General features: G+C 46.4%; 2 protein-coding genes across 6 annotated transcripts in view; one reads left to right on the top strand and one right to left on the bottom strand.

Moving 5' to 3' along the window:
• The first annotated feature begins 2,087 nt into the window (after nucleotides 1-2,087).
• Nucleotides 2,088-6,469, top strand: LOC306709665 (G-protein coupled receptor family C group 5 member D). Of its 2 annotated transcripts, XR_013767483.1 has the most exons (5): nucleotides 2,088-2,351; nucleotides 3,232-4,430; nucleotides 4,850-4,988; nucleotides 5,938-5,993; nucleotides 6,183-6,254. XR_013767483.1 is itself a non-coding variant. In XM_079177902.1 (4 exons), the coding sequence occupies exons 2-4, from the start codon at nucleotides 3,305-3,307 to the stop codon at nucleotides 6,258-6,260; spliced, it is 1,260 nt and encodes a 419-aa protein (XP_079034028.1). In that variant the 5' UTR covers nucleotides 2,093-2,351; nucleotides 3,232-3,304; the 3' UTR covers nucleotides 6,261-6,469. The 2 variants fall into 2 exon arrangements, 1 of the variants encoding a protein (XP_079034028.1); XM_079177902.1 differs by lacking the exon at nucleotides 4,850-4,988 and having other exon boundaries at nucleotides 2,093-2,351; nucleotides 6,183-6,469.
• Nucleotides 6,470-8,950: 2,481 nt separating this feature from the next.
• LOC306709411 (RNA binding protein fox-1 homolog 2-like) overlaps nucleotides 8,951-15,797 on the bottom strand; it is a 37,902-nt gene continuing 31,055 nt past the window's right edge. For 2 of the 4 annotated variants that reach the window (XM_079177528.1, XM_079177530.1), the window contains 5 exons: nucleotides 15,396-15,546; nucleotides 14,317-14,359; nucleotides 12,046-12,149; nucleotides 11,710-11,785; nucleotides 8,951-11,482 (listed from right to left, as the gene is read on the bottom strand). In XM_079177528.1, coding sequence (XP_079033654.1) covers nucleotides 11,438-11,482; nucleotides 11,710-11,785; nucleotides 12,046-12,149; nucleotides 14,317-14,359; nucleotides 15,396-15,546 — 419 coding nt within the window. In that variant the 3' untranslated portion in view covers nucleotides 8,951-11,437. Of the gene's footprint in view, nucleotides 11,483-11,709; nucleotides 11,786-12,045; nucleotides 12,150-13,857; nucleotides 13,901-14,316; nucleotides 14,360-15,395; nucleotides 15,547-15,797 lie in introns of all 4 variants that reach the window. The other 2 variants (XM_079177529.1, XR_013767476.1) reach the window with 2 other exon arrangements.

The raw sequence follows: 15,797 nt of genomic DNA on the forward strand, positions 1-15,797 counted from the left end.
ACACACTCCCACGTGGCTCTTTGTAGGACAAGTAAAACAAATCATGGCATTAACAAGAGACAGTGTTCTTTCTCATCACGCGGGGAAAATAAATCATCTGGTATAGTAAGTATAAGATCCAGCTCACACCACTAACAATATTCAAACAGTATTCTAGACATTATATAGAACAATATAATTATTTTCTACTTTTGAATATACCCTACATGTTGTACATGAACTATAATTAAGAGTCTACAGCCATGCTAGCAGATCTGTGAGGCTGTAGCAGAGCTTTGAGCTAAATGCTAACACGAGGACGCTTCAGTCAGCATGTTCACCATCTTGATTTAGCGTGTTAGCATGCTAACATTAGCTGACTAGCATTAAAAACAGCCCGCAGCTGAGGCTGATGGGGAATGTCGTTACTTTTGCAGACATAGAGTGAATGATTTCTAAAACCCTGAAATGAGTCACTCGTCTCGAAGTCAAAGAGTTTTTTTGAAGGGGTTTTTTGGTTTGATAGCTGAAATAAGCTCTGAGGTCAACACAAGCTTAAGAGGTTTTAACATAAAACATGTCAGTCATCGCCCCTCAAGAGAATTAACTTTAAAAAGGCGGTCGCTAACAAGTGGCTAAATGAGACTACAACACGTCATCCTGCCTGTAGTCCACCTTCACAGCCGTGTTGTGTTTACTCGCACTCGTGTGACCGTGGGTGTTGTTTCTTCATAGCCTAACTTTAGCTTTTTTTGCATTCACGCTTCATCATGTTAGTGCTTTTCATTTGTGAAGATGATCTTGCTGAACAAGACGTGCGATAATCCAAAATCCAATGAAAGACTCCCAGCGTCCTTTTGCCGAGGGAACCAGTACGATGATAACTTCCTGGTTGGCCTCGAAAAACTACGTCATGAAGCAAAGGAACTGGGCAAATTGAAATTTTGACCTGTTTGTGTGAGATGAAAAAGTTAAAGGGTCACCTAAGTTATTACAGTTCATCCTGAGGTGGAAATGATTGTGTCTAACATATGTCACGGCAATCCATCCCATTGTTGAGAAAATTACAGTAGGCTGGACAAAACAACAAACATCCCTTCGGAAAAGTCAGGGATCACTAAAGTCAGTAAGATTCGTTGAAGGTTTGTACAAAATTCGTCAGCAACTCATACAATAGTTGTTAAGAGTCGTGGCCCAACAGTCCAACATTGCTATTTACAAAAGATCAAAAAGAGAAATAAGCTCTGAAACTGTACAACTACTACATGGCTTCTGCCACAACGCCCTTCAACGCCGTTATCCCTCAACCACCTTTCCCAGACACTCGGGTTGCTACGGTTTCTCTTTCAAAACAGCGACCTGCTGTCAGCACTGAGCGACAGATAATCCATACGCAAATGTTTCACTTGTGTGAATCGTGTGGGATGCCTAAAAACACATGACGTCATGTTTGAATTCCCCTGGTGTTAGGTGTCACACCGGGGAGACTTTGGGTTTTGGAGTATTCAGGAGATAGACTTTGAGTGATCTTGTCCCACACGATACACACTTTTATAGATGTACCGTACGTGCATACACACTGCTCCTGCAGCAAACAAGCTCGCCGGTTAGAAAGACAGGCGTGTGTTTTTGCAGAGTGACTTTACAGTTGAAGAGTGACTTACTGTTCAAGCGAACACACCCTGTAAACTCTTTACTTGTACGGGCATGAGTCGAGGTGTTACGTACGGACTTGTAAAAGACAACAGTTTGAAAGCACTCTTCCCCCCCCGCGGCTAACTCGCCATTTCCAAATGTTGTTGCTGTGATTTGCCAGTAACTAAGGTGACCGGCCGGTTCTGCTCTGTCTCCCGATGAGACTGGGGATGAGTCAGTTGGACTCCCTCACAACCCCATTTCTGTTTCACATGAAAATCTTGCGCACGCGCACTCCACATAAAGTGCGCACATTATCGAGATCCGGGATGCAAATTCTTATGGGAAATGGATTCGTAACGTAGGGAGGAGCGAACTCTCTCCCTCCCTGTGGGAGCTTGTGTGTGTCATCCCCCTCCAGGTGTGTGAGCCCCACCTATAGTGTGAGGGAGGGACACAGGGAGACAGGAGGGCTCTGATAGGAAGGTGAGAGTAGGGGTGCAGGTTTCTCTGCTCTTACCCAACCTGTTGATGCAAAGAGAAAAGCAATCTTCTCTCCATCGCGCCCCACACGTCCTCATCTTGCCCTCTTCCTGTTTCCCGGGGGCTGGCGGAGGTATGGCATCAGCAGAGGAGGCGCATTAAAGCCGCCCGTTTAGCGCAACGCTTCCAACCGAACTCAAAAATCAAGACTTTCGCGGTGGAAGCGTTTACTCTCACGTCCCAAAGCGGAAAGGGTAAGTTCACCTTTTTCTTTTCTTCGTAAAGATGGCCTCTTTCTTTGTGGTTTAATTTTAATAGTTTAAGTCATAGCCACCAAAGATGTATTCGAGTAAACATCTATTTTTCCTTAAATAAAAGAATACCATTTCTTGAATTCTTGTGCACTCTGTGTTATGATCAATAACAGCTATTATCATTGGCTAAAGAAATCATCATGAAAATGGCATTAATAGGCTTATCAAGACCTCCAAGCCTTTATATTTAGAAGTAATCTCCTTAAGTGGTGTAATTTCCAGCCATTGTTTTACAAATCTTGAACTACACAAATGAAGGCCAGTGTGGGGGCAAAGTGGAGGTCCGGGGTCATATTCACTGAGTGATAATCCTGCTAAAGGTCGTCTTTGATCCTCAAACAAAGGCTCAGTCACAGGCTGGAGGAAGCAGCAATCAGCTATCAGGAGTGAATATCTCTCACCTCCAATCTGAACTGCATGTAAACCTTGTGTGTGTGTGTGTGTGTGTGTGTGTGTGTATCCCCGTCTGTCTGTGGCAGCTTTATGAGCTGATGCAGCGGAATAGTTACCTTTCATGTCTCACCTCCATGTTTCAGACGTCCCCCCCCCCCCCCCCCCCCCCCCTTCCATTCTCAGCGTTGAACACTCCTCTGCCTTGTTCTGGCATGTTTATGCGCTGCCTCCTCCAGCGCTCATGCTGTCAAACCGCTTTCCCCTTTTTCCCTGTTCTCCACGCAGTGACCTCTTGTGTTAGCCTGTCATCCATTTCACCCCGCTTGCTTTCAATGCCCTCAGTCGCCCTCAGTCAATGTTAACGTGCTCAAGGAAAACGTGTACTTCAGTTTGGTGTTGTTGACATTCTTTGTGCTTCTTGTCTCAGGAGAAAAGATCTTCTTTATCGAAGGACAATTTAAAAGGAAGGACTGGATCCCCAAGTGGATTACTGACTAAACATGAAAATGGCCTTTTTATCCGAGATGCACAAACCCCTTTTCCCCCTGGTTCTCCTCTTCTACGTCCCTCTCACTTGTCTATGCCAGACAACCAACGACAATTCAACCAACACCACAACCACATCCTCTCCCTCCTCGAGTGTTACGCCCTGGAAGGGCGTGCTAGGCTGCGGCAGAGAACTGAACCCCATCTACAGGTACCTGTGTGACCGCCGGGCAGCGTGGGGTATCGTGCTGGAGACCCTGGCCTCTTCGGGCTTCCTGTTCAGCATGTGCCTCCTCCTTGCCCTGCTGCTCTGGTCCGTGTGGATCTGCGTTTCATCAAGGAACCAGCGCAGCAGCATCGGCGGCACGGTGGCCTGCATGTCCATGTACTTGTTGGCCACAGCGGGGATCTTTGCCATCACCTTCTCCTTCATCATCCGCCTCACCCCTCAGACCTGCCCCACCAGGCTCTTCCTCTTCAGCGTGCTCTTCGCCCTGGCCTTCTCCTGCCTGCTGGCTCGCTGCCTTTCTCTGCTGGGCTTCGCGGCGGCCCGCGGCTGGGGGGAGCCCGCCCTGGCCCTGGGGCTCTTCACTGTGCAGGTCATCATCTCTACCCAGTGGATGATCGTAGTGCTGGTCCGGGACAAGAAGCCCTGCGAGTACAGCCATGAGGAATTTGTCATGCTGCAGATCTACGTGCTGTGCCTGCTGGTGGTCAGCTTGATCCTCTCCCTGCACTACCTGTACCGCTCCTGCTTCACGTACAGCTACAGCTACACGGGGGCCGCCCGCCAGCAGGGCCGAGCGCGGGCCACGCTGCTCTTCCTCACGCTGCTGCTCTCCGCCTGCATCTGGGTGGTGTGGATCACGATGCTCGTCAGGGGAAACCCTGAGGTGGAACGTCGGCCGCGGTGGGATGACCCGGTGCTCTGCATCGCCCTGGTGGCGAACGGCTGGGTGTTGCTGATGGGCCACGGGCTGTCCCAGATCGCCATCTTCTGCAGGGGGGAGGCCAAGTCCAAGGATATCCCACTGAGCTTTGCAGGCTGGACCAGCCCCAGTGCCGACATGCCAGGACTGGCCAGCCAGAAGGAAGGGCAAGAAAACGGGAGCTTTGAGAGCGATAGTGAGAAGAGCAGAGGTGAGAAGCTTTCCTCATTGGCCAAACTGACAGGCGCTTGACTGAAAGGTTGCGAATCGTGCAAAGGGGCGAAGCTAGACGAGGGGTGTAAAAATGATTAATGCTGCAACTAACAATTATATTCTCAATCGATTAAGCAATTCATTTCGATTCGGTACATAAAATGTCAGAAAATAGGATAATAAATTCCCCATCACAAGGTGACATCTTCACATTGCTTGTTCGGTCCGAACCAATAGTAAAAAAACAAAAGATATTTAAAGGTGCAATAAACAGGATTAAGAGCATTAATGTAGCAGCTAACAAATATTATTTATGTACAGATATAGTGGAGTAATGTCTACCTGAGCAGCGCATAAAGTCACCCTCCTTCTGTGTGTGTGTTGTAATCTGAGCTTCTCCTTGCTTTGTTGACATAGCCGGGACAACCGCGAGTGCTTTTAGTGCATGTGAGCGTTCCCCACTGGTTAGCTCAATGCCACCGCTCTGCACGGCTCTCGTATGATGGTTACAGCTGATAACGCCGTCATTGCACCCACGCTCCGGTTCCCCCCTCAGGTAAACACTGTTAGCTCTGTCAGCTCTGCGGCTGATGTTTACACTGCTAGCTGCTAGCCGCCGGCTCAGGTGTCGCCGTGTCGAGAGCCGTTTGAGAGGCCATTGAAATGCTCCCAATCTCGTATTTAGCACCTTTAATTTCACAGATGATGAATAAAACCAGTAAATATTCAAATTTGAGCCGAAACAGAACACAACAGATCAGTTTTTGAAAATGACCAAAACAATTAACCTCACACAATTTAAATTAACCAATTATCATATAGCAAATGAATTGTTTCAGACCTCAGAACAATAACGCCTCAAGGAATAATGTCACATAATAAATCAAATGAATTGTAGTTACCGGTACAATAATGAGAAACTGGAATGTAGCCTCAGGACTAGAACCCAGCTTGTTTTTCCAGTAACTTTAAAACTAGACTAACTTCTTTCTGAACTGTGGCCACAAGTGACTATTATGGAATAATAACAAATGATAAAACGACTGCACTACAAGAGAAGAGTTATGAAGTAGGCCAACTGACTTTAATATCAGTCACACAACAACATCCATCTGAAGTTTGCTAACGTTAGCAAACATTAGCCGCTATTAGCTAGCGGTCATACCAGTCCAAGTAAGGCTGTAGCAGCAAAAAAAAAAGAACTGAGATTGTTAAATTAAGCACTAGTTTGTTTTTCTGCTTATGCATTTGTAAAGGCAAAAATATGTTATTTCTTTTACTTCAGTCTTGTTTTTTTAAGGCCCTTTTTGTCCACTTCCTGTACAAATAACAGCTAAATTGTCCAAATGAAGACTCTACAAGCGAACGAAAGAGAAAAAACCCACTAACGACACTAAGTGATTCCCACTGTCTGTCGACTCAGCGCTCACAGTGTGCCTTCCGTTATGACGAACAGCACATAATGGACCGATAATGAGCTAACTGGATCGTGTGTCTCCCTTCAGGCAGGAGGACTCAGCAATCTCTGCGATCACCCTACGAGTCTGAATTCTCCGTGACAGTGAGTAACAAAGCATTATAGGATTGACAAATCTGACTTTGCAGACTCTACAATTAAGAGCCGTGACCTTTTCCCCTGCTGGGGGCAATTATAGCCAAGTCACATCGTAAGGTTAATGAACGCTCAGTTCGTCAAGGCTTACGAACTGCACCGCCGCGATGAGTGATTCTATGTTTCTGTGTGTTTCAGGAAATCGACCCCGACAGAGATTACACCATTCCTCGCCCGCAGACCACCAACTACCTGGAACCTTATGATGAATATTGATTAAAATCATTTTTCATGTCTGCTTCTTACGCACCCCGATAGATAACACAAAACTGTAGGTAACTCATGCACTAATCTGTATTTGGCACATGTTTTTACGACCTTCTTTTTTGTGTGCAAATGTAAATAATTTCTGTTTAGTGTTATAAGAGTTGTTATTTCAAATGTGCCAGTATAGGATCTAAAATATTCTGTCCCAAAAATAAAATACAAATAATAAAATAAAAAAAAGAGACTCAGCAGAATGACTCATCTGCTTGATGTTCCCCCTGGAGGCTGGATGGGTGCAGATAGTCCAGCTTTATTCTGAGGGGAAATCCACATCAAATGCTTAGTAGAAGGGAGTCTTCATGACTGTGTAGCTCTGAGATGTAATAGCCCCATGGTGATAGAGGAGGTGTGAAACTGTCACTCTGAAAGTGCCAAACTGCTGAGCGGGGCAGAGGCCTCTGTGAGCAGCAGAGAGGAGGGATGAAAGGAGGAGGAGAGGAGAGAGGAGGGGAGATGAGATGAGACGAGACAACACAGGAGGAGGATGGGACAGGAGACCCTGTCAGCAGCGTGGTAGACTCCTGCCATCACTGATTAACGTCTTCATATTCAGAGTTAAGTCACAGTCGCTGGGTGCTGTCAAGTAAAAACAAGGGATGTGTTCCGCCTGCATAAAAAGATACGAGGCGTATACAAGGTGTGGCTCTCTCCAGCAACACGGTATACTCTCTACTCTAATGACACATGCAGGTGGTCTAAATAAAAGATTGATCTATAAATGATGCGCTTGCCATAAAGCTTTGCGTCTCCCCACTCTCAGACTGCACAGATGGTGCACCAAAAGCTCTAAATGAGATTCAGTGCCATGGTAGCAGGACCGGAGGCTCCACCAACACTCAGGGAGCATGGGTGCAGTGCCACACTTTAACCACCAGGGGGCAGTGTTTAGACGCACCGAGACAAAACCAGTCGGAACTGACTGCTATAGACTTTCACTGTCTGAAAGAAAAGGCCTGTAGGCCAATATTACATGCCTGTAATCCAACGACAGGAATAGCTTCGACTACATTCAGCCTGTTATGTGGCCTGTAGTGACTCTGCCACCCACAAAAAAGGTCAAATCCTCACTTCAATAGATGCAATCTTCAAACATGACCCCCCCCCCCCCCCCCCTCTTATCAGACGGCCTTCAATCTATTCTTCCAATTAGCCCAACTCCAATTACTCAGAGAGCGCGTGCCATCAAACTGCCAATTGGCCTCTTGTGCATTAAAGCAATTAGCAGGGATATGAGGTTTCCCGCCACATCCAGCCCATTAACTCCAGATGCAATTAAAGATTGTTCCAGATTCTCCATACCTCTCCCTTGGCAGCGATGAAAAAGTTGTGAGGTGACGGAAGAGTTTATCGCGCAGTAGATTTTATTTTTTTTGGTCAGTGTTACCCAGCCGAGCGGGCGTTAATCGCAGTTACCTCCATCCATCATATCCGACTCACGCTGGTGAGGAGGAGGAACAACAGTGTGTGCTCAGTGTTTCTCATCAAAAAGTTGCAACATGCCGCTCAGCTCCTCTGCATTTGGAGAGTCTCTCTCCTGATTTGGGTAGACTCATTCCAGACAAAGACTGGAGGTGAAACGATGATCGTTACACATGTGTGGGAGGGAAATGTCAGGATGGTTATAACCAAACCGCGTATACCTGAGCATCACCTCCTTTAAACCAATTATATAAGAGCTATGGAGCGCGATGTTCAAACAGAACAGCACGAGGTAATAAGGAGTCACAGACCAGTATAAAAACCAAACAGTTTATTTATTATATACATTCAATAATAATGAAGAGAATAAACACAAGGATGGCAAAAATAAAACATTGTGAGAAAATACATGTCACTTATTGGAAAAAAAAAAATCACTTGGATAAATGAGCTTTTAAAAGCATGTGACGTTTAACAAAAAAATAATCCACATGCAATTCAAACTCATTCATGAGATCCCTGTACACAAAAACTCCCACTGGGTTGACTCGCGCACAGTGCGGGGGAGGGCGGAGTCGGGGTCAGCGGCTGAGGAGAACCTCGTGTGTGTGCGCGTGTAAGTATGTGTGTGTGTGTGTGTGTGTGTGCTCCAGCAGCCCTAGATTCGCTCCTGTTAGACCCCGCACGGAGTCACCGCAGCTTCTGCTCGATAACGATGACGCCGCCTCGACCGGGCAGCCCGAGGTGGAGACTCCGCTAAACGAGCATCTGCACGTGTTCACCGTCCCGCTCTGTAGCAGCTGCTGCCCGTTCACCAGCCTCACACGCGCGTGAATTTTACATTTCCCTATTTTACAGCAGAATAATCATTAGGCGGGGCGGGGCCGTGTTTTATTGTAAATATGGAAGTAAACCAAGAGAGGGGGGGGGGGGGGGGGGGTTAGGCGTATCAAATTAAACGTCACACATCCCCGACACGTGACCACAGCAGCGGCTACAGAGGCGCAGAGCGGCGATAACCCGGATTATTGAAGCGGGGCCGAAGCGGCTCCCCCGCTTGCCTCTCGCCTCAGCCCGGACTCTCTACCTCTCTCTTCCCCTCGCATCGCATAACATCCGAGTCCTTTCCTCCTCCTGCTATGTAACCCCCCCCCCCCCCCCATTTCCCTCCCTTCCTCCTCCTCCTCCTCCTCCTCATCTTCATCATCATCATCTTCCTCCTCCAGCACTATGATTTGAAATTCATGCACTACAATGAAAAAGGGTTCTCTGACCGACGCCCTTCCTCTCTCACAAAAGCATGCATAGCAACACTTCTGATAATACTTGTAAGGAATAATAAGACAAAAAAAAAAAAAAAAAGAGGTAATGTGCGTCAGAAACACTCATTGGACCTACTGCACACAGTTTTCACAATCATACAAAAACATTACCCCCCCCCCCCCCCGCACTGTCCGTGCCCCCTGAAAAGAAGAAGAAAAGAGAATAGACAGCAGGGGACGTTGTTATCCTGTCAGCTAATGATTAATGGCTCAGCGTCTCACCTTCACCGGCACAATGTCCCTCCACTAACCTCCCACGCATTGTTTCATTGTTCCAAAAAGGTGGCCGCCGCTGGGCCACGGGGCGCGCTCCACATTGTTGTGGATGTCTCCCTCCATGTACTTTGCCAGTTATTCGGCCCTAATGGCAAACGTAACACAAAATATCCGCTCCAGACCTTTTCTGCATATCCCTCATGACTCCATCTGCTCTGATTTCCCTTGTCTGCAGCAAAACGCCTCCGCACTCCACAGCATGTTTTGTGCGTTATCTAAAAAGGAAAAAAGCCGATAAATGAGTGTGTGAACTGAATTCAATTTAACCGGGTTGTTGCTGTTTTTTTCCCCTCTGTTTGTGGGTCAGAATTCCCTAAATTGCTGCTCTATCTTTTGTTTATATTTGTAGACGCTGCTTCAATGGCATTTCCCAGGGTGCTGTTTCAACACTGTGCTGAAAAATACAGCTTCAACCCACAGATTAAAAAAATATATAAAAAAAAAAAAAAGGCACAGAAAATAATGTATCAACCACAAAACTAAGAAATACATCAGGACCCCAAAAGAAAATGTGCTTTCTTCAGAAAATCTTTGGAACCAAAAAAGGCAAATAATATCAATAACAACATAGTGAGAGTATACGGAGATGTGATAAATACAGGACAGAGACGTTAAAACCATCCGGACCGAACAATCCCAGAGAGCATCACGACGGGTTTAAAAATCCAAAAATCATGTGGACATGTGGCGTTAAAAAAAAACCCAACGAGGAATATAAATAGTAAAATGATAAATTCTCATTACTCCATCACAGGACTGCAACCTCTTTGTTTCCAATGTGTTCTAATCTGGGCCGTTCTGTTGGGATCTGCTTGTTCTGATGAGTTTCAAACACACGGAGCAGCTCTGCCTCAAAGCAGAAATATCTCAATTGGCCAGGAGGGATTCCCATTTGGCTGACTGGCACACGATTAGTTTCCCAGCGTGGGTGTTCCTGCTTCAGATCTGTTAAATCTAGTTTTTTCGATGGGTTCTTCGTCCGTCTGACCCGCTCGTTTCGCCGCCACGGCCAGAATGTCTGACGGTTTAGGAGACACCAGAGGATGAGCCTTTAGAAGGGGGGGGGGGGGGCACTGAGTTCTCATAATGGACAAACGTAGCGTAGATGACTCCGCGTCCCATCTTAGTGTTGCAGTTACAGTAATAAATGTGAAGAGAAGACAGTGGACAGTTCGTCCACGTTACATATGATGACATTTCTATGCAGATTCTTATCGGTGGCGGCAAAACAAAGAAAAGAAAAACCGAGGTAATGCAGAAAAAAAAAGTCACTCCATTTTTTTTCCTTGTCATTTCCCCCCCTTTTTTTTTGATTTTTTTTTTTTCAACATTAGTTGTTTTTCTTGTGTTTCCTTTTAAATTCGGCGAAAGTGAAATGTTGTAAAAATGACACAAAAAAAGGCGGGTTTATTTCCCCCCCATGCAGTGTTTGTTGTGGTTTTTCTGTAGACCAGATCTCTCCCGGTTCCCTCAGGCTGAACGTTGTGTATCTTCTGAATCGAGCCGTCCAAGAGTGTCATTATTGTGTAGTGTTTAAAAAGATCAGTACCTTCAATAGCAATTGCCGTGGCATCATTCTGTGCATACCGACACCAAAGGAAAGTGTAAAAAGGAAACCGTGTAGTTGGCGTTGAATGCGAGTGTGTATATAGGGCAGTGTGTATATATAGGTTCAAAGACTTGTTGGAAAAAAGGTGTGCAGGACCACACAGGATCAGCAGTCTCTCTCCTTCCAGGTCCCGTAGTGTTTTAAAAACCGTCCTAAATCGTGCCCCCGTAGTTCAAAGTAGCGGGCTGCAGCTCTCTGATGTGGGACACGCTCCCTGGCAGTTTTGTCGTTGATTTCCCGCGTCAGCGACACACAGAAGCGTACAGAAACAGAGTTCGAGTTGTATGATGTGGCGAATGACCTCCCTCGCCACGAAGAGAAAGACAAAAAAAAAAAGAAAAAAAACAACACACACGAGTCGTCACTATAGTCCGCCTGAAGAGACATGATTGGGGAAGAAGGGTGGGGGGGACGGGGGGAGCTGCTGCCGAACAAAGAGCTTGAAAAAATAGGGTTTTTTTGGAGCGATGTGTGAAATTCCTCGGTGGTGATCTGCGGTTTTAGTAAGGAGCAAACCTACTGTATCCTGCCCGGTATAAACTGGCCTGAAAGAGACAGAAGGGGACAACAGTTACAACTGTGATCGCTGGGAATAGAAATCTAGTTAATCTAGAAAACGGAGTCCACACGTGAACCACAAATCCACTTCCATTGAGACTGCACAAAAAGCCCAATAGTGGATCCAAAGAATAGCCAAAAGCGGGCAGAGCCTCTCAATGACAGAAAGTGCCGAGTGTCTTAAAAACACAACTCAAGTGTGCGGTTCACTCACCATGGCTCCCACTCCGTAGGCTGCAGCGGCCGGAGTTAAACCGTGGTAGGGATCTGTAGTGTACACCCGGCCGTAACTAGCAACACACACACGCAACACACAAGAAATGACACGCGTGTTAAATCATTTTTAAAAACAAAAAGGTTCCCTGTAGAGGTGCACATGTGATGATACAGATGTAACCCCTCAGCACTGAACATGGATGTTGTTACACATCCAGTACGTCTATAACCGGCATTACGTATTAAATCCTGAGGCCTCGGATTCTCTCTTTAGATCGTCCTTCAGCTCTGCTGGTTTCTGACACTACACAGAGCGTCTTGTGTTTGACCTCACCTGTCGCTGTAGGTTGCAGCGGCGGCGGCTGCTCCGGTTACGGCCGTCGGCTGGGCGTAGCGATACGCGGCGGCGGCGGCAGCAGCAGCAGCAGGGTAGCCTCCCTAAAGACACACACACACACACAACAGAACTAATTCATATGGCTGAGAGGAGGAAGACACCTGGGCTAAGGTGTGTCAATGAGTGTCTGTTGGGAGGGAGCGGGGCATATAGAGATAGAATATACTGACATTTCATTATTTTTAAATGTTACGAATGTGCAAATTCTACCTCTTTTTTTTAATCAATTTTATAGATTTTACACCAGGATTACTGTATGTTGCTACTGTTTGTAATATTTTTATGCACAATTCAAATATAAAATTTGAAAATAACACATTTTAAATAATACATTATTTTTTTAAATACTTTTTATTTCCTTGTATTCAGAAAAAAATAACTGATAACATTTCCTTACATATATTGTATGGAATCCCAAAACGGTTTATCATACATATATAAATATATAAATAAATACATAAATATATGTATACACATACATTCACAACTGAATTACAGTACGTGTCAGTATATTGCATTTCTGTATGGTGGCACAGCAGAGCTCTATCAGTGGGACAGAGAGGAAATTGGACTGTCGAGGTTGAGTTAGATTGTATTATTACCACTGAGGGACACGGGGAGGTAAAACAGTGGAAGACAAAATGTCCACACAGCTGAGGCCGTATAAAGAAAAGCTCATCGTCTCGCCGGGAGAGAAGATTCTAGTAACGGTCGCATACGTCAAGAGGACGCCTACAGTCTGAGGTAAAGGAGTCAGAACTTCTAGTGGAGACATTTATGACAAAAAAAACTGCATTTGTTAATATTTGTGTGTTTTTTTTCACGAGGATTCTGGAGACAGAAAAAAAAAAAGAGAGAAGAAGAAGATGGAAAAGAAAAAAAAAGGAGTCACACACACACACAAACACACCCACACAAGCCTATGCTGACTAGAACAATCATCTCCTCGCACTGAGACCGCATGCATGAGCCAAAGTAATGTTTAAAGCTAATGAACAAAAAAAACAACACCGCTGCATTTGGACCCGTTTAGAACAGAGCACACAGCAAAGCACAACAGAAACGCACCCGGCATTCTCAGAGACACCGGCGGAGGGAGGGGAGGGGGGGTAAAGGAACCGGGGGTTATTAGGGGGAGAGATGGAACAAGGCTTGCTGGGTGAGTGGAGGGAAAGGGGGGGGCAGCAGTAGTACTGTACAGCATGTCTGCATGCAGCAGCTGATCGGCGCATGCTTCAGTAATCATCCCGGCAGCGATCGGAGTGCTTCATTCAGGAAGAGACCGTGTTCTCCGCTTCAACTTGAAGGACATCTCACATCCCAACATTGACTGGACCCTTTCTGTGGAATGGTGGCCTCCAATTTTGAAAAGGATTTGCGAGAAAATCTTTAGTTTAGTATGAACCGTCATGGTTGCATCCAATTTCTATTTTTCTTTTTTTTGGGGTTTTATGTTAGAGTTTCTCCAGAACTAGGCGACCAGACAAAAGAGACCAGGTTCTCAAAACTACACACTCGATACAATTTAGTAGTTTAGTAAACAAACAAACAAAGCCCTTCCCACACAGTCGAAAAGAGAGCACATTTCAGTGAGTTAGTAGAAAAGTCAATACAAAAAAATTCAAAGTGGTCATTTTGTTTTTGAACTAACAGACAACATGTTCCAGATCAGATCGGAAGATGATTCATAAGATCAGAGGAGGTGGTAAGACGATGCACACTGTGGGTTTGGTGGTGAGTTGACCCTACCTGAGGCAATCTGGGACTAAGGACTGAGTCCTGAAACACTAGTCTATAGAGAGAACAGAAACAACCGTTGTCAACCTGGATACACACACTCACACACACACACACACACACTCACACACACTGTTTTTCAGACACTCGCACGCTGTTGCATCCGCCCACAGAGCAGCCTCCATAGTGGCGTTTGACACCCTCCATCCTATCATTACGATTTCACGGCTATTTTTAAATTAACGCAAACCCACTTTGACCCCAAGCTGCGTTTGTGTCACAACAATAAAAAATAAAAAACAGCTTTCATCATTCACCTTTATGCAGGCAGCTCTGTGCAGCGCATGACTGAGCGCTCATGCAGAATCACCCCCGGAGGGGAAAAAAAAAAGAGAGAGAGAGAGAGAGAGAACAGGAGAAAGTTGTGAGCGGGGGGGAGAGGGTGTGTTGGTGGGAGGCGAGTTTACTTACATATAAGTCTGCAGCTCCGTAAAACCCATCCTGATACACCACACTGAGAGAAGGAGGAAATGGGCGAGGGGGGGAGAGGTGGTGGAGGAGGAGGGGGTGCAAACGGAGCGGTGCACAGTCCCAAAAACCAGAGTGGATGGAGGTCGAAAACAAAAGATGGTACAGGAAGAGAGGGGGGAGAGAGAGAGAGAGAGAGAGAGAGAGAGAGAGAAAAGTAGTTATTTCACACCCATGCAGCATGCAGAGGAAATACAACTTCCATCTGAGCTCCATAACTGAAACCAGAAGCATTAGACGACGGGCTCGTGGGGCTCCTGCGCTGAGCTCATTGAACTGAAATGAGACCATTAAGCGCTGTTGTTCCCCGGCTACCAGAAAACCAAGGCAGTAAAGGGGGCCGCCAATGGAGCGTTTTATGGCAGTTGTCAGTGGAGCAGATATGGAGAGGGTATTTCCTGCAGCAGCCCCTCCCAGTTTTATGTTGTTTAGCTTCATTTGATTATCATCACAGTGAGCAGCCGCGAGGCAATTAACCAATCAACTCCGCTTTGATCGGAATATCCTAGCAGTCGCAACCCCATTAGCCAATCATCACAGCACAGCATCGACATGCACAGTTGCGCACACTGAGGGGACAAAAAAATATATAACAAAAAAAACTAAAACAGAAACGGCTCACGGTACATTTTAATAATTGGTAGCAAATCTGACTGCTTCTGCGTAATGACTGAGCGTGGTTTGGTGTGTGCCTATGCTAATCTGCTGATGGGGGTATCTGGGAGTTTATTCAAATGAGCATTCAACGGTGCAATCCCATCAGCGCGTCAACTCGCTGCTGGATGGCCTAAGAAGTGACTGACAATGTGCCAGTTGGACCGCTAAAGAGAGTGAAGAGTGAATGACGTGTGAGCACGAGAAGCGTGTTAAGCTGCTCAAATAGGATCCGGAAAAAGTGATTCTGAAAATTGGTATTCATGAGGTGCTCCTGAACAAAACACTCGATCTCGACTCGTTTTTTCTAAAATTGCGTCGCACACCGCAGATCTGGGACGGCTCATAAGCGGCGCATCTGCTCTTACCCAGGATAGGTGGGGATGGCGGGCTGAGGCACGGCAGCGCGCACCGCGCTGTAGACGGGCCGGCCGCGGCCCCGGAGGTGGGCGCCGCGGAACGCCGCCGCCGTGGTGGCCGCCGCCGCCGCTGCTGCCGAGGGGTATGGGAACCCTGGGACTGAAGGACGAGAAAGGAGAGTCAGCAGGCGATCTAGGGAGGAAAGGTAACGACGCAGGGCGGGAAAAAAGAGGACAATGTGAATGGAGGAAACCGGGATGAATTAAGGAGGAAAGAAAGAGTTGAAGGGGAACAGTCCCACTGCAGAGTGAGGAGAAAAGCTAGGCATGTGGTGCGTTAATATAAATGAAAGGTTGGAGAGTGATTAAAGCGCAGAGTAGGCCGTGGAGACAGGTTATAAAATGTGGGTG

This window comes from Pholis gunnellus (genome assembly GCF_910591455.1).
Source record: "Pholis gunnellus genome assembly, chromosome: 17".
NCBI lineage: Eukaryota > Metazoa > Chordata > Actinopteri > Perciformes > Pholidae > Pholis > Pholis gunnellus.

Bases quoted from the DNA above. Each gene is read 5' to 3' on its own strand.
- LOC306709665 (XM_079177902.1), top strand. From the start codon at position 3,305: ATGAAAATGGCCTTTTTATCCGAGATGCACAAACCCCTTTTCCCCCTG. The intron at 4,431-5,937 runs GTGAGAAGCTTT...GTCTCCCTTCAG, and splicing joins CGATAGTGAGAAGAGCAGAG to GCAGGAGGACTCAGCAATCT. The intron at 5,994-6,182 runs GTGAGTAACAAA...TGTGTGTTTCAG, and splicing joins AGTCTGAATTCTCCGTGACA to GAAATCGACCCCGACAGAGA.